We start from the raw sequence: 26182 nt of genomic DNA, 5'->3' as shown, positions 1-26182 counted from the left end.
AGTTACATTTGTCATATTAATGCATGTATCAGGGGTTTAAATGTACCTAAAGCTAAATGGATGTACATACCTTGGCTTGTTTAAAAAAACATCACAATTATGAATTGAATTTGCCATTGCGTTATGAATAAAAGTGGAGGATATTATCATTCTAACATCATATTTTTCTATATAGATAAAGTGTGTTTCTGTGGTTGAGTTCATTTGCATTTTTCAAAGCTCACTTGGCATCAATAGCGATACCCTCCATCAGATGATGGGTGTCATTTGAATAATTCCCAGCATCCAGCGTTTCTCTGCCAGAAAAACACAATGCCAAAAATTAGAAATATATTAGAAAAGAGCTAGTTATCATCGTAATTGCATCCATTTAGGCTATTAGCTAATCACATTCTTACAGTATATCATGTCCAGCACTGTAATTGAATATTTCTTTTAAATGTATTCATAGCTACACACTACGAGGTGTATTGTTTTATTCTATGCAGTAATTGATATCAGTGTATAGCAATGTCTTCTTTCACAGTTTAAGATGCTTAACTGAGTTATTGTTCATTCATCTCCGATTTCTTTTGTAGGTTTCTAGGTGAATACAAAAAAGTACAGAAACTAAACCCTTTGAGAGACAGTGAGATTGTTCAGTTTTCAGTTTTGACATTATCTCATGCAACAGCAAGTTTTTTCTAATGGTTAGCAAAGCAAAAAATCTTTCAAAAGGGTTATTTATTTATTTTATTTATTTATTTTGTTCTTAAAATGCCCAATAAGTGTTTTCTAACGTTAAAGGTGCCATATACTGCATTGGTTTAATAAGTTAAATAGTTCTCTGATGTCTACATAGTAGGTTTATGGCTTCTGTAAGTTCAAAAAATCTCCAAAAACGGTTTTATATGCTCATTTATTAGTCCATAAAATACCCTTAGAATCAGAAGGTCCATAATTGACCATATTTGGATTGTGTCATGAATATTAATGAGCTCTCCTCTGCAGCTCTCACACACACACATACACACTGCATGATGTACGCTGAACACGGATAAATATAAACCTTATCAGAACATTGTTGACCTATTTTGCTCACGAGATGTGGATAAAGGCTAAATTATAATGAAACTTGACGAAAGAGAGCGATAGAGATGTATCGTGTTGTATTTTAAGCTATAATCTCAAAGAAAACACTGCCAGGAAAAGAATAAATAAAACATACCTTATGCCTCTTCGGAGTCGAGCTAAATAAATGTATAACTTGTAAATCTTGCATTTTGCATCCTGAAGCACATGTCTCGAGCAGTCGTCGTGCAGTTGCGTTTTCAAAATAAAATTCCCACATATTTAGTAAGTTAAGTATAAGCTTATAATAACTGATGAAGGGGAAATATCATTGTTTTCTCACTAGAAAATGTGGTTTATTATCAAACACAGCATGAGGTGTGCATATTAATGATCTCATAACTACATATGCGTCTGTGTTCTCTTTATGACGTCAGGTCCGGATGAAAGACCTAAAGTAGTTGTAAATGCAAATGCGGAGGGCATGGCCTGTGAGTCTTGTCACAGTTTGTTTTGTCCTCTGATTGGCGTGTTTTCTACCAGGGTTTTACACTCATGAAATTTACACGATAATGAGTAAACAATGGTGTCTGAGGTTCTCGGTATGTCCATTTCCATATACTGATCTCTTACTATTCTAATTTGCCTTGGTATATCCAGATTTTCTTTATAGAGCACCTTTAAGAAATATCAAGTTTTCATAACCTTTAAAGTTCCTGGAACTTTTTTTGTACCATACTTGGTTCTTTACAGTGGTAATAAAGTTTTTAGATTATGAAATTACTATTTGAAATTATCACACTGAAAAAAATTACACTTTTTTTACCAACCAAAATGACAGTCATTTGTTGCAGCAATTTTTTTTTTTTTTTTAGTGTACTCAAAGTATAATTTAACTTTGGTTTAAACTATAAATTTATATTTAATCTAAATCAAAAGCACTTTTTGAGGTCAAGAAAAATTACATTCACACAAATTAAACATATTGTTTAATATAGAGACACTAAATAATTTTTTTCATTTAGTACAAAATAGAAAACTATCCTTTTTTAACCTTAGATCAAAGTATAATCTTGCTTTGGACAAAACAAAAAAATGACTGTAATTTTTTACAGTTAAATTTAAAAATGACCCTCAAATGATAGTTTTGACTTGGTTGAAAATTAAAAATCTATTTGAATTATTAATCAAAATAGGGCTGCACGATATTGGAAAAATCTGATATTGCAATATTTTAATTTTCTACGATAAATATAGCAATGTAAATACAGTTTCACAAGATAGTTGAGTAGCCCGATTTGACGGAGTCTGACAGTATTCAGGTACAGAAATTGAAAAATCACAATGCAAAAAAATGCTTTTCTTACTTACACTAAATATCTCAATAAAAAAATCTTAGATCAAGTAAAAAAAATTCAGATGAAGTAAGGTAAAATGAAAAATCTGCCAGTGGAGTAAGTTAAATAAGCTTGTTTTTGCTTTAAAATGTAAATATTTGGCTTAGAAACAAAGACAAAATTTCTAAGTAAAACTTTTTTTTTGTCTAAATTGTATAAACACAGTGATTAAATACAATTGTGTTGCTCCTGGTCAACTATAATCCAGACTGCAGCTCTCCCAACTGAGCCTGGTTTCTCTCAAGTTTTTTTCCTTCACTTTTGTCAATTGGTGAAGTTTGTTCCTCATCAATGACTTGCTTGGTTTAGTACTTGTGGAGCTGCACATCGTTGCATTTGCATTTGTTTGGACTTCAAAATTAAATCACACTGAACTGAACTAAACTGGACTTCAACTCTGAAAACTGGTCTGACAGAGTTTCAATTTACTAGAACTTCTATGTTAAGCTGATTTGATACAATCTACATTGTAAAAGCACTATAAAAATAAACATGAATTTAATTGAACTTAACATTGCGTATCTTTGCGATGTGACTATTGCAGATACATACATTGCGATATCAATACTGAAACTATATATTGTGCAGGCCCAAATCCATATATTTAGTGTTGAGTGTGAGTGTCAAATTTTATATTGTTTTCTAGCTGAGCAAACTCAATAACCTGTGGTTCATTACCAATCATAACCTTATTTTTTCTTTTGGGATTTTTCTAGCCTCACTCAATTTTTATGTATTGTTTAAGAAGCTTAATTTTGTCTTTTAAATTAAATGTCAATTTAATGCACGCACTCTTAAATACAGGCATTCAACTTTTCTCCATTACCTCTCAAACAATCGCTAAAATCAAGCTGAATAAGTGCTTTCATTGAGTCTCCTGATCACTCTGGAAAACGCAGAGAGCCTCAGAAACCCTCCAATTACTGCAAGGTATCCGCTGCACTAATAGATGTATGGAGTTTGGATTTAGAGGATTGAAAGTCTGATTGGATCATTCATTTCAAGATGGTGGACTGTGAAAAGAGCTGAGGTGTCCTTATCTCAGATTAGAGTGAACTGGGCTAATTCAAGCCGCCTGCCGCTGATGGGACTCTGTGCTCATGAATGATTTAGTAATGTTTGCTTTTGAAGATGTGGGCAAAAGGAGAAATCTTGATTCCAGCGCTGAAATAATACTAATATTTTTATGCGGATGTGTTTTTCCATTCAGTCATCTGATTTCAGTCTCATAGGATTGCCCGGGAATTAGTCAAGTGAGCTTTAGCCAGCTATAAATAGTTTCATGCGAACATCTCTCTTTCAGTCTTTCATAACAGATCAGCGTTGAGGTCCATTTTCATGATTTTCTCTGATGTGATTTTGAGCAAGACTTGTCATATTCGATCTCGAATCAGAATCAGAAATATTATATTAGCACACACTGTCATTTAATTTGGGAAAATACATTAAATTTACAAGAACATTTGAAGTCCCTTCTGAGGTTTTCATCATAGAAACGAAATACACAAATAAATGAAAACATACTGTAAGTGTATCCCACTGAATATGTTCCTCTATCTCTATGGAGAGAGATGTTGTTGTTATGGCTCAAAAGTTGTTGATCCTATCCTGTATGGGGATGAATCTTAAGTATCACTTTGATAAATATTACAAAATCTGTATAGAAACCATGCGGAGAAAAGAATCCAATAGCAAGTACTTTTTTTTTTTGTTGTTGCCCCTCTGATGAGAGATGTTGATTTTGTACCATATGGGCATGGATCTTAAACGATCAATAGAATATCAATATCTGACAAATATTAGAACATTCATCTGTAATAAACATGCATGGTGCAGAATTTTATGGGGAGCAAAAAGATGACTAAATTCCTCCACCACCATGGTAAGAGAAATTGTTGAATAGCAGCTTGAAGATTATTAGTAGTTTTTAGCTTAGCATAGATCATAAAATCAGATTTGACCACTAGCATTTTGCTCAAATATTAAAAAATTAATAATCATTTAATAATCATTTAATAAACTAGACTCTTCTGTAGCTTCATCCTGTACTTAGACCCCATTCACACTAAAAGCATTTTAGAATGGAAACGATCCACACTGGTGCATCACCCAGCATTTCTGAACAACTCTTCGTCCACACTATACTGCTGAAAATCCACATCACGTGACCACACACTATGTACTTAAGCGATGAGAACTGTGCACGTCAGACTGCTCATCAAAGATCTACCACTGGATCTAATCTCACTATATTTGTTAAACGTGATATTTAATTCATCTTGTTGTCTCTATCCGACGTTGGTCTTTTGGATCTATTACTTGTTCTCAGGTAATATGTTTTGGCTGAATGCAAAGATAAGTTAATTTATTAATTAATGTAACCACGTACACAGACTCTGTACATTTGACTGATTTTTTGCCTTTTTTTCCTATATTATGTAAACGTATTGTACGTTATACTTTTATAATGGCCATTAATGATTATTAAAACTGATATTCAGGAAAAGAGATGGTATGTTTCGTATTTTCAATGAAAATGAAAGGAGGCAGTTAATAAAATAAATATGCATACAATGAAGATGACGCTCATATAATTATGTAGCTACACGACGCCTCAACATTTTTGGTGTCTGTTAAGTTAATATCAAAATGAAAATAGGCAGTTCTTTGTATCATGTTTTCATTTTATTGTTAAGAACATGAAACAATGTAGCCAGGGTGAAGTGAATGAGGTTATAAAGAACACTGTTCCCTTTGAAAATGTACCCGACGTGTCCTCGGGAGTTTGTTTTCCATATCAAACTTGCGAAGTCTGAACTTACAAGGAAAGGATGCAAGACTGAACTGTGTGTAGGTTACTTAATATTGAGGGAAAAGCCCCAATCAAATAGGCAACGTCTGCAGCCACGCTTCCATTTTCAAGTGTCTCAGTTTTCCCCCATCCACACACACATAAAGCAGAAGTGTTTTAAAATGAAAATGCCCCCTTTAGCGTTTTCCAAAAGCTCAGTTTTTGGTGCTCAAAACCTCCGGCGTAGTGTCATTATTTGTTTCGTGTGTAATGCTCTGGCAGTATTGTGTGTAATGAGTCGGGGTACAACAGAGATGAGGATCCAAATGCTGTTTATTAAGAATTGTCTGGCATGCAATGGTCAAAACAGGAACAAACAGGAGCATGTAGGTAATCCAAAGTGTAGTCGAAGTCACAGGCGAATGGTCGGGACAGCAAAACAAATAAATGATGAAACAAACAAAGGCTAGACAAGGCCGGGAAATGCTTAGAATTGCTCAGCTAACAAGACTCAGCAATGTTGTGTGCGAGTGTGTGTGCTTTTTTTATGGTCCACCTGATTAGTCCATCATGAGCTTCCTGCTGTGTGTGTGTGTAATCAGGGGCAATCAGGAACTGGTGTGTGTCAGGTGTGTGATGGGAGTTGTAATTCATTAAATTGGCAGATGTGTAGTTCTCCAGCTATCTGCACAGGCTAGAAAGCTGGTGATTATGACAGTATTTAAACATTATCATGGCAATAAAGCACTACTGAAATTAAAGAGTGTGAAAAAGAAATGCAGAATGTAGGAATGAAGGTTATAAGGACTTTTATGATCGATACTTGGAAAGTAGATTGATCATGTACAACACAAGCAGCAGGCTCAATCTTGAGTTTCCATAAATAACAAATGATGTTTACGCATCTGCTTTGGCCAGCAATCTGCAAACTTCCAGCATTTTTGAGCCTTTGAATAAAAGACAGATCATGTTTTTCATGCATCGTGACACAGTTAGTCATCATTGTCTTTGTTCCGCCGGTGTGTGATGGAGAGCTGCTCCTGTGTATTTATCACAAATTATACCATGTTGTCTGATGAACCTCCTGTGCTGCCCACGCACTACAGCTTTTCAGACAGTGTGTAGTCCTGTTATCCTCCTCCGTAACACATCAAGGAAACTGACAACATTGTTGTACGTGTAGATATGCAGTGTAGAGCCAAAGTGTGTCTGTGAATATCAATCTTTTTTCCAATGCAGGTGATTCAGTAGATCAGATGGAAGCTAAACTTTTTAAAATGCCCTTTAATCTAGGAATTAATCAGAACCTAAAAAGTTGCCCTACTGTGTTATACTAGGTTAGTGCATGTTATTTTGTTCCTCAGTTGCTGTCAGAAGGAAATGCCATTAGTGACAACGCAGAATTAATTAACCTGGAGACAATGACCTGTGTTAAACAATACAAGGGATAATTCTGGCATACTATTTATTGGATAACACATTATAAGGTCTCATTTGTTAATATTAGTTACTTCATTAGTTAATTTGATTGAATTATTATATATTATATATACAGTTGAAGTCAGAATTATTATCGCCCCTTTAATTTTTTTTCTTTTTTAAATATTTCCCAAATTATGTTTAACAGAGCCAGGAAATTTTCACAGTATGTCTGATAATATTTTTTTCTTCTGGAGAAAGTCTTATTTGTTTTATCTAGGCTAGAATAAATGCAGTTTTTATTTTTTTCAAAACCATTTTAAGGTCAAAATTATTAGCCCCTTTAAGCTATATATTTTTTTCGATAGTCTACAGAAGAAACCATCGTTATACAATAACTTGCCTAATTACCCTAACCTGCCTAGTTACCCAAATCAACCTAGTTAAGCCTTTAAATGTCATTTTAAGCTGTATAGAAGTGTCTTTAAAAATATCTAGTAAAATGTTATTTACTGCCATCATGACAAAGATAAAATACATCAGCTATTAGAAATGAGTTATTAAAACTATTATGTTTAGAAATGTGTTGAAAAAAAATCTTCTGTCCGCTAAACAGAAATTGCGGAAAAAAATAAACAGGGGGGCTAATAATTCTGACTTCAGCTGTATGTATTATTGCCAGGATGATTGTTTTGTATATTGTAATTGATTATAACAAAGAGGTACAATTTTAAAACATCTTAAAATTGCATATTTCTTGTTCCCATTACTATGTGTTGATAAAATATTTCTCAAATCTGTTTTTGGATCACAGTTATTTACTTATGTGGGAGGTAGGCATGTAACAAGCAGCATAATCTACATCCAACGTTTTTTTCATTGCTAATTATTACACTGCTCTCTGGAATACTTGATTCCGATTGGTCAATCACAACATTCAATGGTATGTTATTTTTAAAGTAACCACTGATATTAATGGGTACTAAGATCATCTTGACATTGATATATTCATATAAATGTTTAAATGCTTATCTGTCATGCCACTGTTTTTGACTGTTTGATGCTGTATTTTAACTGAATAATATTTAGGTTAGTGTAGGCTGCATTCAGATGTTTTTTTCCATCTGAAAGCTGTAGGTTTATATAAAGAGTTAATGAATTATTACAGCTCAGATCATTGTTTTGTTTCTAATTGTTTACTTTGGTGGCAAGTAGCTGTTTAAAATACATTTTAAAATAAGTTCAGTATTGAGTATTGTTATTGTTTTTGAAAGATCTGTGTTCCATTCAGCAAAGCTGCATTTATTTAAATACAAAAAAATACAATAAATATTACTATTACTCTTCCCTTGCAGAATGTTGTTCCCTGGACATATCATCATCACTCATTTCATCATTAATTATGTGCTCTAGATACAGTGCTCAGCATAATTGAGTACACCCCATGTTGAAGATGAATATTTTTACCCATTTCTCAGTGACCATAGGTCATATATTTTGGTGCATTTAAACAAAACAGATTATTAAACAGATATATTTATTAAAATAATATTTCAGTCACTGAACATCTTTAGAAATAAAAACATAATACAATTAAAGTCATGCGAAATATTAGGGGAAAAATTGCAAGCAACAAAATTTCAACAAAACTTTAAACATTTTTAGTTTCTCTTAAGTTTTGCTCTTTTTAATTTTTGTATGTAATATTTTTCTCTTACATATAAATTTAGGTATACTTATTTTGGACCATTATCATAACTTATTATGTTAGATTAGCTCCAGATTTAACTTCAGTACTGACTAATCTAATGTATATGCACACATATAATATTGTAAAGCTTCCTATAGAAAATACAAATTTAATGAGAGATTTTTGAGTGGTGTACTCAAATATGCTGAGCACTGTATTTAAGATTTCTATAAATTTGAAACTTGCCCTGACAAATAAAAATCAGGAAAAATGCTGTTCTGTATAACTGCTATAACTGCAACACTCTTTTTAGTATTGTATTGCTTATCATATCTGATCCCATAATCAGAGCAAAACATTAAGCAGCTGTTTAAATGAGCTGTTGAATAATATTCATATTATTACACATTTATCTAAATATCACTTTCTGCACTCTCAGAAATAAAGGTACAAAACCTGTCACTGGGGTGGTACCTTTTCAAAAGGCACACTTTTGTACCTTAAAGGGGCTCATATGTACTTTATTGGTACAGCATAATACCTAAAAAGTACAACATGTTCTTCATAGTACTATCAAGAAAGAAATGTGTATCCTAAAGGTACAAAATTGCACTTTTAGGGTACCGAATTGTACCCTTTAAAAAGGTACCACCCCAGTGACAGGCTTTGTACCTTCATTTCAGAGAGTGTGTAATGCACTCAAAAATATATATATATATACTTTAAACCAACATTAAAAACATTACTGTAATTTGTTTCAACAAATTTATTTTTCTTAAAGAATAATTTAACTTTGGTTTAAAATTTACAATTTAATTTCATCTAAATCAAAAATATTTTTTTAAGAAAAAAAAAACATTCACGCATAGTAAAAATATTGTTTACTATAAAAATACTAATTATTTTAATAAATAGAATTAGCTTTTTTTACCCTTAGATCAAATAGATTAATTTTGCTTTGAACCAAACTAAAAAAAAAAAAAATACTGCAATTTATTTCAGCTAAAACTTTCTCAAATTACAGTTTTGACTTGGTTGAAACTGAAAAAAATAATTTCATATAAATCAAAATATTTACTTTCCCCAAGGAAAAAAAATCTTTTTTTATATAAAATATAAAATACTTTTTTGCTTTTTTGGCGCAGTAGGTAGTGCTGTCACCTCACAGCAAGAAGGTCACTTGTTCGATCCTTGGCTGGGTCAGTTGTCATTTCTGTGTGGAGTTTGCATGTTCTCCCTGCGTTCGCATGCACTGAAAAAAATTATTCAAAGATGATTCCTTGGATTTACTAATTTTTTTTACGTTAAGTGGTTGTAAACAATTTATTTGGGCTGAATTTAAACAAAAAAATTAAGTTGAACATTGCTCAATTTAATTAGTTTGTTTAAATTCAACACAAATAAATTGTTTGCAACAGTTTTGCATGCAACACTTTTTTCAGTGTTGGTTTCCTCCGGGTGCTCCGTTCTCAAGGTCTGATATTATGGATAGATGTAGCCATTCTTACAATTATTTCCAATAATGAAGTAAACTATCTTTTGGTGCTTTCAGTATGGCTATAAATGGCATGCAAGATGGTAATCAAACTTGCATTAGAAATACATCGAAACTGAAAGCACATAAGCAGTAGCCATTTTCACCTGGTCACATGACATTACATTTACATTTAGTCATTTAGCAGACGCTTTTATCCAAAGCGACTTACAAATGAGGACAAGGAAGCAATTTACACAACTATAAGAGCAGCATGAATTGTTTTAACATGAATTGTTTTAAGTAAAAATACTACTTTGTGAAAAACTAATGCTATAAATTTTATAAAAGGTGGTTATTTTTTATTTTTTTTTTTTTTTTTGCTTTAAGGCAAATTGAATAAAATAGGTTAAAACCAGAAACCATGTTTTTTCATTTAATCCAAATGAAAATGAATAAAAGACACACGGTAGTTTTATTTATGTTCGTAAATGTAAATGCATTCTCATTTTTTTTTCTCAGCAGTGACTTTTGTACCATATCATAATGCATCCACAATACAAATCTGTTATTCTGAACTGCCATTGTGACCGAATATCTAAGTTCAGTCTCATTACCTTCATAACTGCGCCACAGCAGCCTTGCCCTCTGACCCGCCATGCATCCTTCAACATGTGTTATCTGATGTTTTACTTCATTCAAACACTCCTCCGCCATCATCTTTCTAGATGCAGCTTTCTCGCTCCGCTTTTTAATTAAGCCCTAGTGGTCATGCACGTCTAATATTTGTTATTTCCCAAGCCAGGGGTTAGAAACCGTTGTAATAGGGCACATCGGGAGCCTCTACTCCTTTTGTTGGGAGAAACTTTAACCTCTAGTAACGCAGATGTAAAAACAAGAGCATAGAGGTTAGGGACACTGGCCTGCTTACATGCATGTCACGCCAACGCTTGGACCTGCTCCTTGCTTCGCAAGAAGTCTGTAATACTAAACGCCAGTAGCTTTTCGACGGGGTTTGCTCTTGCTTTAATCTGACTTCAGTCAAAGCCAACACACAAAGGGGCTGCTTCTCACAGCCTAGCCCTTCTCTTTGCTGGGATAGAGAGCTTCTGTATGGATGGGAACATTAAAGGGCCGGCAGCGGGAAAGCTCATCCTTTGAATGCTAAGTTCCAGTAGATCCAGCTTTCTTGATCTCAGAATGAAGAATCAAATTGGAAGATTCGAGATTAGAGGGTTGGATGCTTGTGTTTGGATATGTTTGGATGACTTTTGCTGACAATAGCAGGTTTTGCCTCGCTAAAGATCTGACTCACAGTTTTTTTTCTATGCAGAAGTACTTAATCAACAGTTTTAAGTTATGTAAGGGTGCTCGGGATGTTAAATAGGGGAAAGTGAGACAGTTAAAGTATGTTTTGAATACTGTATTTACATTTAAAGAGGGATTATGTAGAATTTTGAAACTCTTGTTATTGGCATTGCTGTTGGTTGTTAAGTGAACTGCAGACAGTAACATATGGTTCCCAACCTTTTTTTGCCTGAGACCCCCTTTTCCCCCAGAAAATATTGTATGGCCCCCCTCCACATTGTTTGCAGTAAAGACAAAAAATTGTTTCTTTCAAATAAACGGTATGTTAATTATTATATCTAGATATGTTTATGCACAAATAATAACCTAATGTGAAATATAAATGCAAAACATCTGAGAGTAACCCAGGGGAAAGCCACCTGAGCACAGGGAGAACATGTAAACTCTGCACAGAAACATCGACTGGGTTGGTAAGGACTAGACCTAGTGACATTCTTGCTGTGAGGCAACAGTGCTAACCACTGGGCCACCATGCCACCCATCTAAGAAAGGAGGAGGAGTAGGGGTGGAAGGGGAGATTCTTCAAAAAGAAGATGGCTGTTATATGGAACTTAGGGTATTTATAGTGGCTTAGGAATCGTCTGATTGGTGAATCATAAATTGGATAACGCAGGACAAGCCGCAAGCAATCATACGCATGTGAACCTCTCAAAATTACTTGATAAATAAACATCACTTAATTTTCACTGCTGAAAGTCCAAACACTGAAGAGCAAATCCATCGATGCGCAGCTCCTCCAGTCCCAAACCAAGCAAGCCAGTGGCGATAGTGGTGAGGAACAAAACTTCACCAATTGACGAAAGCCTCGAGAGAAACCAGGCTCAGTTGGCCATGACTATTTCTCCTCTGGCCAAGCATCTTGTGCAGAGCTGCAGTCAAGGCGCCGGAGGCTGGAGAATGCTCTTCCATTGTGGAGAAGCTGCAGGTGTGAGCAGATCATCGGTGGGTGTTCAGGCTGGCCTATGGGATCAATACTGAGACTCGTCTGTCACTGGGAGTATTAAAATATTTGTATTAAATGCTGACCATTTTTTATTGCATTTAAATTAAATAAAACGTTTAGACAAAAATATGCATGTTTTTAATCTTTTGTAGAATAATTTAAATCATCTCTCTATAAAAAAACAAATAATCTTAATAAATTATGCCTAGAAAAAAATTATTACAAAATAGGGAAAGTGTTAAGAGAAGTGTGGCATATAGAAAGTTCAAGAGAATGTTTAGTGTCAAAGGAGCTCACAGAAAATACTACACTGTAAAATAGTTAATATACCAATGTTTTGAAGTATTAATACATTGTAAAAAAAAAATCCTACATTTCTGGTAAAATCCGGCAGCCATGGTTGCCAATATTTTACTGTTAAATATATAGTACAAACATAAAAGAAATATCTATCTTCCTTTCTCAATCTGTCCAAATCAAGTTCTTGCAGAGTAAAAACAAATTATATGATCAATAAGTCATGACAACATATGTCCTTTTAGTTGATTGTAACTTATTAAACTAAGTTAATCATGTTCCAACTTAATTTTATGAGTCACGCAAGGTGTTTTAAGTCAATTTAATATATTATAAGCAGTGCTATATGTAATAGTGTAAATTGCGAGGTCCCAGAAAAGATCGGGGTAATGGATCCGGCATGTTAGCAGGGGAGAAAGAGGTGTCGTAGACGAAAGTGAAGAGCGGGGGGCGCAGACGAAAATGAAGAGAAGAGCGGGGCAGGGTGGGGGTGCGTGTGAGGAGGGCATCAGTAAAATGAGGTGTGGGATCAGATTTGAGAGGTGCCGGATCCGGCTTGTTCCAGCACAGATTAAGCCCTGATTATAAATTCAAATGACTCACAAGGTTAATTTGATTCAGCTTGAACATTTAAGGTAACCTTTTTATCAGTGTAGCAATGTACATTACTATCAAAAAATTGCATTTTGATATAGTTACGGTAAAACATTTACTAAATTTAATCATGGAAGATGAGCTTCTCTTAATATTCCAATGCTTTTGGCATGAAAGGAAAAACAATCATTTTGAACTATACAATATATTTTTGGCCATTGCCTAAAATATACCTGTGCAACTTCGCACATAAAACTTTTGTTGACTTTAGAAATGAGCAATGCACTGTGCCTTTTTGTTACTAGGCAACCACTGTCTCAACGGTCTTGGTTTTCATACAGAGGCAGGCATAGAGAGTGGCAAAAACTTGAGGTGCAGCAGGCGGTTAGTGGCCTGCAACTTCTGCACAGTACTCGTGCATTCATCCATTCATTTTCCTTTGGCTTAGTCTCTATTTCAGAGGTCGCCACAGCGGAATGAATCGCCAACTATTCCAGCATATGTTTTACACAGCAGATTCCCTTCCAGTACTGGGAAACACCCATACACTCTCACATTCACACTCATACACTATAGTCAATTTGTTTGTCCTATTCACCTATACCGCACGTCTTTGGACTGTGGGCGAAACCTGGAGAAAACTGAAGCCAGCATGGGGAGAACATGCAAACTCCACACAGAAATGCTGACTGGCCCAGCCAAGACTCGAACCAGTGGTCATCTTGCTGTAAGGTGACAGTGCTAACCGCTGAGCCACCGCTGCACAGTACAGTATGTATATGTACTGTCAAATGAAATGCGCCTCCTCTATCATGTGCTTGACATTCATGTTGCTTGTATTGAGTAACAGCTAAATAGGTTTTCAAAGAGAGCTATTATGTCCTGCATGGATTTCTAGCTATTCTATCTTCTATTCTGTGTTTCTTCTTTTGTGTTTTTGCTCTGTGTGACTATATTTCAGACAGAAAGAGTGTGTGTGGTTACTGAGCAATACCACTGCAGTGTCTGTGTGTAGTGCCATTGTGTGATGGATGGTTCAGTCTCTCTTCATATCACAGATAAAATGTAATGTTTTTACCAGTGTTTTAGACTTCCCTCTTGTCTGACTCATGCATGTTCACATAAATTCCCAGACAGCTGTATAAGTAGTTTAGATATAGCGAAGACTGTTGCTTCGAGATGGAAAAACATCAGCAAATGACATGCTGCGTGAGGCGTGAATTAGTAAAGGGGTTTTGGTAGATGCTTTGCATGCAGAAATGATGATGTCAAAGAGCATCTTTTCCATTGACAGAACATGCTTTTGCAGTCAGCATATGAAATTGCCAGTATGTTTTGCTAGTATCTGTTTTTTTGCATGAATGAAATCCTTTGTAAGCATTGTAAACATAAATACTGAGGTTATTGTGAACACAAATGCCCACCCCCACCCCCCAAAAAAAAGCTTGCTCATATGGGGCTTGAAAATAAATATTGACTTGATCATAGATTTCTGAAGGCCCTCAAATGATTGCGTAACAATATGTTTAATTCCATGCCTGTGGGGAAGAATCAATAATTTGTCAAGCAGATTCATAAATATAAGAATTAGGTTAAATGTTTCAATGGGCGATCAACTAACTGGAAATACAGAAGAAGAATGCTTTGGAATAAGAAATCAATAAAAAAAAGATGTCGGGATGTCGCATGTGAAGACAACGTTAGGCAAAATACATTAATACATTGAATATTACAATTAGAATTTACTAGGTTTAAATGTGCTGTTTATTATTATTATTATTATTATTATTATTATTATTATTATTATTATTATTATTATTTATTGTTTTATTATTTATTGTTTTTTATTTGTTTATTATTATTATTGTTGTTATTATTATTTTATTATTATTATTATTATTATTATTATTATTATTATTATCTATTGTTTTATTTATTATTATTATTATTATTATTATTATTATTATTATTATTTATTGTGTATTTATTATTATTATTATTATTAATAATATTTATTGTTTTATTATTTATTATTATTATTATTATTATTATTATTATTATTATTATTATTATTATTATTTATTGTTTTATTATTTATTATTATTATTATTATTATTATTATTATTATTATTTATTGTGTATTTATTATTATTATTATTATTATTAATATTATTATTATTATTATTATTATTATTATTATTATTATTATTATTATTATTATTATTATTTATTGTGTATTTATTTGTTTATTATTATTATTATTATTATTATTATTATTATTATTATTATTATTATTATTATTATTATTATTATTATTATTATTATTATTATTATTTATTGTGTATTTATTTGTTTATTATTATTATTATTATTATTATTATTATTATTATTATTATTATTAATTGTTTATTTATTTGCTTATTATTATTATTATTATTATTATTATTATTATTTATTGTGTATTTATTATTATTATTATTATTATTATTATTAATAATAATAATATTAATATTTATTGTTTTATTATTTATTATTATTATTGTTAATAATAATATTATTATTATTATATGTCAAATTTCAAATTTGTTTCATTTGAAGCAAATGCGTTTCTTTTAATTAATATAATGTAATCACTTCAAAAAATAATTTATTTTATTCTATAACTCTGATTGGAATGATTCATTTACATCATGATTAAAATTTTTTGTATATTTATTAATTTAATAAAACAAAAAATACGGCTGACATCAGCTGGGTCAGTTGGCGTTTCGATCTGGAGTTTGCATGTTTTCACTGTGTTGGCATGGATTTCCTCCAGGTGCTCCGGTTTCCCCCACAATCCAAAGACATGTGGTACAAGTGAATTGGGTATGCTAAAATTGACCGTAGTGTATGTGTGTGAATGAGTGTGTATGAATGTTTCCCAGTGATGGGTTGGGGCTGGAAGTGCATCCGTTGCATACAATATATGCTGGATAAGTTGGCGGTTCATTCCGCTGTGGCAACCCCAGATTAATAAAGGGACTAAGCCGAAAAGAAAATGACTGAATGAATGAATATTAACATAAATTGTAAATTGTAAATGTTTTTTTTTTTCTTTCCAGAAAATACAGTTCAGGTCAGTTAGAATATGTTTTAAGAGGTAGTTTTGTAGATTCTTTGAATATTAATCATAATAATCCATTTTTAAACAGTACTGTTGTTTATTCATTTGAATTGTTAAATTGGTGTGCATGAATGAAAAGAAAAGATATTAATTATTTCTAGTGCTCATTTAATTTCATGGAAAAATGTGTAATTATGTTTCTTTCATAACAACACTTCCCATTTCATTAAATCATTTTCGGAAGGATATTCCCTTTGTCGTTGTTTAATTGTGCTAAAAATTGGATATTACATTAAGTAGTAATTATTTTTAATAACTATTTATACAGTGTGCAAGCATCTGCTTCACTTCAACATCATCTTGGATGCTCTTTTCCTGTGATGTTGTCCCCTGTTTTTACTTCTTTCTCTCATGAAACACAGGACATGCAGTTGCATTTCAACTGAATTTTAACATATCCATAAATCATAGACAAACTTCTGTAGAAAATGGAAGTGTACATGGGTAAAGAGAAATAAGGGGATGCTATTAAACTTTGATTAGATGTCCTGCTAATTTACAGTCTATCTTTAGGATGGGAGTCTAATTTGACAGACCTATATTTAAGTCCCTGATGTATTTGTATGGTGGTGGTCTTTATGAGAGAGAATGTGGTGGGGGCATTTACAAGCTTCACTGTGCTTTATTTGCTTCTTCAGGAGATTAAAAATTTTAATCACATATTTATTTTCCAGGCATGAAAATATCCAAATGTTTTGTTAGCAACTCCTTGAACTAATTATTTTATTTTATTTTATTTTATTTTATTTTATTTTATTTTATTTTATTTTATTTTATTTTATTTTATTTTATTTTATTTTATTTTATTTTATTTTATTTTATTTTATTATTATTTTTTTTTTTATTTATATTCTGTTTCGTTTTGTTTCATTAGTTGGGGCTTTATTGTAACATACAGTTTATTAACAAACAGTTTATTTTATTGGGGCTTAATCAAATTGGGGCTTTATTGAAACATACATCAAAACATTTTATTTTATTCTGTTTTGTTTCATTTCATTTCGTTTCATATCATTTCGTTTCATTTTATCTGTCCTGTACTTTTTAAACATATTTTAAGCCCTTATATAAGAATATATATTATAGATTAATATTATAATATTATATAATATATTAAATAATAATATTATATTATAGAAATATTAGACAAAATAGTAGACAAAAATAGACAAATAAAATGCTACCATTTACAAATTCCAAAATTGGGGCTATATTGAAACATAGATAAAAACATTTTATTTTATTTTATTTTATTTTATTTTATTTTATTTTATTTTATTTTATTTTATTTTATTTTATTTTATTTTATTTTATTTTATTTCATTTTATTTTATTTTATTTTATTTTATTTTATTTTTTGTTTTGTTTTGTTTATTCCGTTTCATTTCGTTTTGTTTATTTTATTTTGTTTTGTTTCATATCGTATCGTTTTTCTTTCGTTTTGTCTGTCCTGTACATTTGAAACACATTTTAAGCCCTTATATAAGACTGAAAGCAATGTTAGAAAAAATTGTAAACAAAAATAGATGAATGAAATGCTACCATCAACAAATTCCAAAACTGGGGACTTTATTGTAACGTACATCAAAACATTTTTTTGTATTTTATTTTATTAATTTTGTTTTGTTTCATGTAGTTTCGTTTCATTTATTTTTGTTTCGTCTCGTCACATCTTGTCTGTCCTGTACATTTTAAACATATTTTAAGCTCTTATATAAGACTGATATAAGGGCTTAAAAAATAGACAAATAAAATGCTACCATCAACAAATTCCAAAATGGGGGCTTTATTGTAAAATACATCAAAACATGGTTAAATTACTATAAATAACTATAGCCAGTATTAAAAGATCATTAATATAGCTTATTTGTAACTTTTAATTTAGTCCAATATTGGTTGGTTATTGCAACATTTACGACCCCTGTGTGTGTAAGAATATGTATACCTAAATGCAAAGTCATGACATTTGTTTTATATTCATTTCACTTATTAAAAAAGGTTAACAAAGTTTTGACCTGTAAGTCATACAAGAAGTTTTAAGTTGAACATAACAACTTAAAATGACTTGTAAGGGTAATTTGTTTTTGAAACTTAAAAAACATACTGTTTTACATATTTTTATATATACCAGCGGTTCTCAAACTGTCAATGTCCTGCCGATGTCCAACTTGCCTCAAAACACCTGCAAGGATGTTTCAAGGAAACCTAGTAAGAGCTTGATTATAGCTAGCACAGGTGTGTCTGATTGGGGTTGGAGCTAAAATCTGCTGGACACTGGACCTCCAGGACAGAGATTGAGAATCCTTGATATATACTGTATGTGTATTAGCCAAGCAATCACTATTGTTGCCATCACCATGTTTACTCATTCATATATTCATATTAGAAAACTTAAAGAGAATTTGTACCAAAGATCTTTACCATATTTATGTTAACATAATTCCTCTTATGACAATGTGACAATTTGCACTAACCATGTAACACTGCACATATTTGATTGAGACCTTTATTTCTCCATATTGCAGGAAATGTTCAATTTAGTAAGTTTTAGAGCTTTATAAATGAACGAAATGGGCTGAAATGTCAGGTTGTGTTCTCTGCCAGGGTATGATGTATCTGGAAGAGAGACGGCTGGTGCACAGGGATCTTGCGGCTCGTAACGTGCTGGTTAAATCTCCAAACCACATCAAGATCACTGATTTTGGGCTCGCACGACTGCTGGAAACCAATGAAAAGGAGTACAGTGCGGATGAAGGCAAGGTCAGTGTTTGAAACATGATCTGTATTTGACTAATTGGATTCGCTACATCAGAACTCACTACAAGGTAAAAGTAAATCATGAAATAAAGATGATTTATGGGGAGGAAAATATCAGCAGCATTAGGCTTTCAAGTTTATAAGTTTCATTTAAAGTCCTTTTGAGTGAACATTGACATTGGGTCTCATTGGGACTCACATTTAACTCTTTAACTTGCACTCTAAGAAAACAAAATGCACTTGAATTGTGTTCCTGCCTCTATTATAAGCAATATAATTATAGTGGGATAGAAAAATTCTCAATATTTTTTACTCTCAAGTGGTTCAAAACCTTTATATAACGTTTCTTTTTTTTCGTTTCTTTTTTTTTATTGAACACAAAATAAGATATTTTGAACAATGTTAGCAATTTGTAATTGATGACACCCATAGCAGGACAAACAAATACTATGGAAGTCTATATATATTTATATATATATATATGTATATTTATATATGTATGTATATTTATATGTATATAGTGTGTTTAATTAGTTAAATAAATGATTACAGATTTTTTTATTTTGATGGGCTATCTCCCTTTAATGACATTCTATCGATAAAAGGTCAACCAGGCAGTTAAAGGGTTAATGTTGAGCAGTTTTGTTACGCAACACTTTTTCCAAACACTTTTTCCAAGTGTTTTTAACATTATTGCAGGCTTCATCTTTTTTAAAAAAATGGTCAGATTTGCTCTGTTGACATGAAAGTTATTTGTTAATTTTTGTCTTAGATGCCCATCAAGTGGATGGCTCTGGAGTGTATTCACTATAGGAAGTTCACACACCAGAGTGATGTATGGAGCTACGGTAAGTTTTACAATATTAAATATGTTGTTACGTAGCTAGTACATTTTAAATTGAATTACTGAGGAAGAAATATAAATATATTTTTATTCTATTTTATTTTGTTTTATTTTGTTTTATTTATTTTTATTTGTTTATTTATTTATTTTATTTTATATTTATTTATTTTTATTAATTTATTTTTGTTTATTTTTATTTAGTTATTTTTATTTTATATTTATAATTTGTTTATATATATATATATTTTTTAAAATTTACATTTATTTGGTTATTTTTATTTATTTTATTTTATTGTAAGTTTTAAAGAATTAAACATTTTTATCATTTTTTTATTGTGAATAATTAGAAAGATTTTTAAATCAAGAAGTTTTTGCACTTGCTTAAATGATAGTATGCTTGAACAAATGGGCGGGGCAAAAGAGGGAGGGATGTGGAAGCAGCTGTCAATCTTCTGCAGAGGCACTCTTTAGATAAACTATGATGTCATATTGAGGCAAAATATAAAACAAGCTGTTTTGCCGCTTGATTTCAGTAAAAGCTTTTGGACACGGACAAGTTCTGAAAGTTATAGAGTGGTTTGTTTGGTAATTTCTTAAATCATGACCCATTTAAATCTAAAGTAAGTGAAGACAACACATTATTTGTAGATTTCACATAAAATAAATAGTTTGAATTATTAGCCCTCCCAAATTTTTAGCCCCCCTGTATATTTTTACCTTAATTTCTGTTTTTTTAAAAAACATTTTTAAACATGATCATTTTTATAACTAATTTCTCTTATCTTTGCCATGATGACAGTACATAATATTTTACTAGATATTTTTCAAGATTCTAGTATTCAGCTTAAAGTGACATTTAAAGGCTTAACTAGGTTAAAAAGGCAGGTTAGGGTAATTAGGCAAGTTATTGTACAAATAAAGTTATTGTAAGTCATTGCCGAAATAATAATATTATATTAAATATATATATATATATATATATATATATATATATATATATATATATATATATATATATATATATATATATATATATATATATATATATATATATATATATATATATATATATATGTTAATAATATTGCTTAAGGAGACTAATGGTATATTATTTTAATAATAGCTTAAAATGGTTTTTAAAAAGTTTTAAACTGCTTTTATTCTAGCTGAAATAAAACAAAAAAGACTTTCTCCAAAAGAAAAAATATTATAGGAAATACTGTGAAAGTTTCTTTGCTTTGTTAAGCATCATTTTGGAAACATTTGGGGAAAAAAATCACAGGAAGACTAATAATGAGCTTTGAATATTGTTCATGTGTTTGACTCAGGAGTGACTATCTGGGAGCTGATGACATTTGGAGGAAAGCCTTACGACGGGATTCCCACACGGGAGATTCCAGACATCCTGGAGAAAGGCGAACGTTTGCCTCAGCCGCCCATCTGCACCATAGATGTCTACATGGTCATGGTCAAATGTGAGTCATTTTGCAGACTTTACAATCTGTTCGTACAGCATGCTTTACTTTTTGAAAAGATCTTATTCATGTACTGCCTTTAAAGAGACAGTTCAGCAAGAAATCATTTTATTTTATTTTTTTTACGTTTATTTAAATATTTACAATGACAGAACAGTGGTATAGGTGTCTCATGTCATCCTATACAATTGTAATCATGTCACAGTCCCAGAATACATGCATCACTTTACCAACATTGGATTTGCACCTAAAACAACATTGAGAAACATTAGGAAATATCTTATTTAGATGAACTGGTGTTGAATAAGTTCTGTAAAAGAATAAATTTTTTTCTTGTGATTTGATATTGTGGCACATTTGAAAAATATACCAGAACAGACATTCTTCTTCACTAAAATTTGTTCCACAGTCTTTTCCCCCATATATCTTTCAAGGAGTTAAGAGAAGGACACCCTACATTAGATAACATTGAGTAAAAAAAAGATATCTTCCCTTTGAGGGAAAATGAAGAATACAATGGTTTTTACATGTCAATAAGATCAAGACGTATTCTGCCATCCTTAAGGGACAATTCTAGAAAATGTCAGCCAGAAATTTTAATTTACTCATTTACTCAAGTGGTTTCAAATGTTTATGAGGTATTTTTTTTTTTATCTGTTGTACACAAAAGAAGACATTTTGAAGAAAGCTGGAAACCTGTAGCCATTGAGGGGGAAAATACTATAGATGCCAGTGGACAACATTGTTAAAAACATATTTATTTGTGTTTAAAAAGATAAAGAAACTCTGTGAATAAAGCCAGGACCTCTTCTCAGAAATTAAAATGTTCATATCATTTTTATTCATTCATTTTCCTTCGGCTTACTCTCTATTTGAGAGATCACCACAGCGGAATAAACCACCAACTATTCCAGCATAAGTTTTACGCAGCGGATGTCCTTTCAGCTGGAATCCAGTGCTGGGAAACACCCATACATGTTCATCCGTACACACATTCATACACTTTGGAAAATTTAGTTTATTTAGTTTACTTATACTCATGTCTTTGGACTGTGGGGGAAACCGGAGCACCTGGAGGAAACCCACACCAACACAGGGAGAACATGCAAACTCCACACAGAAATGCCAACTGACCCAGCCGAGACTTGAGCAAATAACCTTCTTGCTGTGAGGCAACGGTGCTAACCACTGAGCCACTGTACTTATCATTACATAAGTGATTTCAAATGTTTATGTAGTTTTTTTTTTATCTGATTAACATAAAAGAAGATATTTTGAAGAAAGCTCGAACTCGCTAGCCATTGACTTATATATTGGGGGGGGGGGGATACTATGGATGCCAGTGGTTAGCGGCTTTCAACATTGTTAAAAATATCTTTAATTGGGTTCAAAATTATAGAGAAACCCTATGAATAAAACCAGGACCCCCTCTCAGAAATTAAAATCTGCTCATCATTTACTTTTAAATGTTTAAGAGTTTTTTATCTGTTAAACACAAAAGAAGATATTTTGAAGAAAGTTGGAAACCGGTAGGCGACGCAGTGGCGCAGTAGGTAGTGCTGTTGCCTCAAAGCAAGAAGGTCGCTGGTTCGAGCCTCGACTGGGTCGGTTGGCATTTCTGTGTGAAGTTTGCATGTTCTCACCGTGTTAGGTTTCCTCCGGGTGCTCTGGTTTCCCCCGCAAGTCCAAAGACATAAGCTATAGGAGAATTGGGTAAGCTAAAATTGTCCATAGTGTATGTGTGTGAATGAGTATGTATGGGTGTCCAATGATGGGTTGCAGCTAAAAGGGCAATCTGCTGCATAAAAACATTTGCTGGATAAGTTGGCGGTTCATTCCACTGTGGCGACCCCAGAATAATAAAGTGACCGATAAGAAAATTAATGAATGAATGGAAACCAGTAGCCACTGACTTTCATAATAGGGGGAAAATACTATGGATGCCAGTGGTTAGCAGTTTTCAACTTTGAAAAAAATTAATTTATTTGAGTTCAAGAAGATTCTTTTCTCTGGGTGCTCCGGTTTCCAAAGACATGTGGTATACGTGAATTGGGTAAGCTAAATTGACTGTGGTGTATGTGTGTGTATGAATGTTTCCCAGTGATGGGTTGCAGCTGGAAGGGCATCCCCTGCTTAAAACATATGCTGCATAAGTTGGTGGTTCATTCTGCTGTGGCGACCCCAGAATAATAAAGGGACTAAGCCGAAAAGAAATCAATTGAATGAATGAATGAAAAAGATTCTCTCCCTCATGACAACCTCAAAACATTATGCAATTTTGAGTGTGGTGAGTTGAGTGGGCTTGACAAACCACCTGTAGAAAATACAGTCTTTCATCTCTCTGACACTTTAACCAACATTTTGTACAACAATCACACAACTGTATATTTATTCATTCATTTTCCTTTGGATTAGTCCCTTTATTCATCAGTGGTCACCACAGCGGAATGAACCGCCAACTTATTCAGCATATGTCTTACACACTGTGTCACCACTACTGTGTATCTCTATACAAATTTTTAAATAAAAACTCCCTCCGCCCTAATCTAGCACTCAATTCGTTGAGTACAACAGTTGCTTTGTATAATTACACACGTATTGTGTGTATTGCCTGTTCTTGTTGAATTGCTGAATGCCTTCTCAATTGCAAGTCACTTTGGATAAAATCATTGCAGAATGACTAACTGTAAAATGTGGTTTGGAAAAAGTGGAGGGTGATTTAATGAGTACAGGATTTGTATTTTTGGATGAACTATCCCTTTATAACGTATGATTTGGCAAGTTGCTAATGCGTCGAGATATGAAAAGCTATAGCCAAATCATAACTGATACAGTAGATTTGTCGCGTACTAGCTGTCACCGCTTTATTCAGCTCTCTTTATGCTCTCACGCTCAATTTGTTTTGGCACAGTCAATTCCACTAAGAAGTGAAAAGAGACCCAGATTAGATCTGTTTGGCGTAATCAGATTTGACTGTGAGCCGCCGTTTATGATTTGATTCAACATAACAATTATAACACCTCAGAGAATGTAATATTCTCCGCTGAATCCACTTTTATTGCTTTCCATTTGTTTAATGTGTCAGATTGGAGGGGAAATTAAATGAAATTAAGAAATTAGGATCAAGTAAACGCCAAAGCCAATATATAAAGGGCCTGTGATTTCGGTGATATGGAAAACATGGACGGAAACACAGAATCCACTCATAGAAAAGGAATTTATTGCAGATTGAAGAATTTCACAGAATTTTGGATGAATGAATTGAGACTGTGAACATAATCAGTTTAAACATGATGCATTTTCTGCATTATCAGTGATTGAAAGTCACATAATCATGTGTGGAACACATTTTGATAAATAATAAAACAGTAAATAATAAAGGGAAAAGTTTGTTTATTAGAATTTTCTGATGAAAATAGACGTGTGAAACACAACAAACAATATAGCTGTCATACCTGGGTTCACTTCAGGAAGGCACAGGATCGCAGAATTCATCAAAACACGTAGATTTAGCCCCCCTTTGAATTTTTTTTTCATTTTTAAATATTTCCCAAATGATGTTTAACAGAGCAAGGAAATTTTCACAGTATGTCTGATAATATTTTTTCCTCTGGAGAAAGTGTTATTTGTTTAATTTCGGCTAGAATAAAAGCAATTTTAAATTTTTTAAAAGCCATTTTAAGGGCAAAATTATTAGCCCCTTTAAGCTGTATATTTTTCGATGGTCTATAGAACAAATCATCGTAATACAGTAACTTGCCTTATGACCCTAACCTGCCTAGTTAACCTAATTAACCTAGTTAAGCCTTTATAGAAGTGTCTTGAAAAATATCTAGTCAAATATTATTTACTGTCATCATGGCAAAGATAAAATAAATCAGTTATTAGAAATGAGTTATTAAAACTATTATGTTTAAAGATGTGTTGAACAAATCTTCTCTCCGTTAAACAGAAATCGGGGAAAAAATAAACAGGTGGGCTAATAATTAAGAAGGCTAATAATTCTGACTTCAACTGTACATTCAGAAGATCTGTTTTACCTGAAAACTTAAAAATTTGTATTGTTGACATACTATTGTCCGTCTTCACCTCCAGGCTGGATGATTGATGCTGATAGTCGTCCACGTTTTAAAGAACTGGCCGCAGAGTTCAGCCGTATGGCCCGAGACCCGCAGAGATACCTCGTCATACAGGTGAGGACTGCTTATACTCGCAGTTTGACGCTGTTATATTGAAATGATCCCAAACACTGAACGCTGTGTCAAATCTCAGGGTGATGATAGGATGAAGCTTCCCAGCCCAAACCACAGCAAGTTCTTCCAGAGTCTTCTGGATGAGGAGGAGCTGGACGACCTGATGGACGCTGACGAGTACCTGGTTCCTCATTCCCTAAATGCCCCTCCTACTTCCCATATACCACACCCACATGTAGATTCAAATCAGGTAAGCACTATGCCACTTTGTAAAATGCAAAAGTTATTTATTTATTTATTTATTTATTTATTTATTTATTTATTTATTTATTTATTTATTTATTTATTTATTTATTTATTTATTTATTTATTTATTTTTAATTTATTTTAATTTATTTATTTATTTACTTATTAATATTTATTTATTTATATTTATTTATATTTGTTTTTATTTATTTATTTATTTACTTATTTATATTTCTTTATTTGTTTGTTTATTTTTATTTATATTTATTTATATTTATATTTATGTTTTTATTAATCTACTTGTTTATATTTATTTTTTATATTTATTTATTTTTATTTGTTTATTCAGATTTATATTTATTTATTTATATTATATTTATTTATTTAATTATTAATATTTATATTTATTTATTTATTTATTTATATTTATGTTTATTTATTTATATTTATTTATATATATTTATTTATTATATATTTC

General features: G+C 32.0%; 1 protein-coding gene across 1 annotated transcript in view; it reads left to right on the top strand.

The window, feature by feature from the left end:
- si:ch73-383l1.1 (receptor tyrosine-protein kinase erbB-4) overlaps positions 1-26182 on the top strand; it is a 319324-nt gene that overhangs the window by 285915 nt on the left and 7227 nt on the right. Inside the window, exons 21-25 of the mRNA XM_056462987.1 lie at positions 18794-18949; positions 19719-19794; positions 21119-21265; positions 25361-25458; positions 25538-25708. Coding sequence (XP_056318962.1) covers positions 18794-18949; positions 19719-19794; positions 21119-21265; positions 25361-25458; positions 25538-25708 — 648 coding nt within the window. The remainder of the gene's footprint in view (positions 1-18793; positions 18950-19718; positions 19795-21118; positions 21266-25360; positions 25459-25537; positions 25709-26182) is intronic.

Source organism: Danio aesculapii, chromosome 1 (assembly GCF_903798145.1).
Source record: "Danio aesculapii chromosome 1, fDanAes4.1, whole genome shotgun sequence".
NCBI classification, from domain to species: Eukaryota; Metazoa; Chordata; class Actinopteri; order Cypriniformes; family Danionidae; genus Danio; species Danio aesculapii.
The sequence above is the reverse complement of the archived record's forward strand: the minus strand, read 5'-3'. Positions and strand labels throughout refer to the sequence as shown.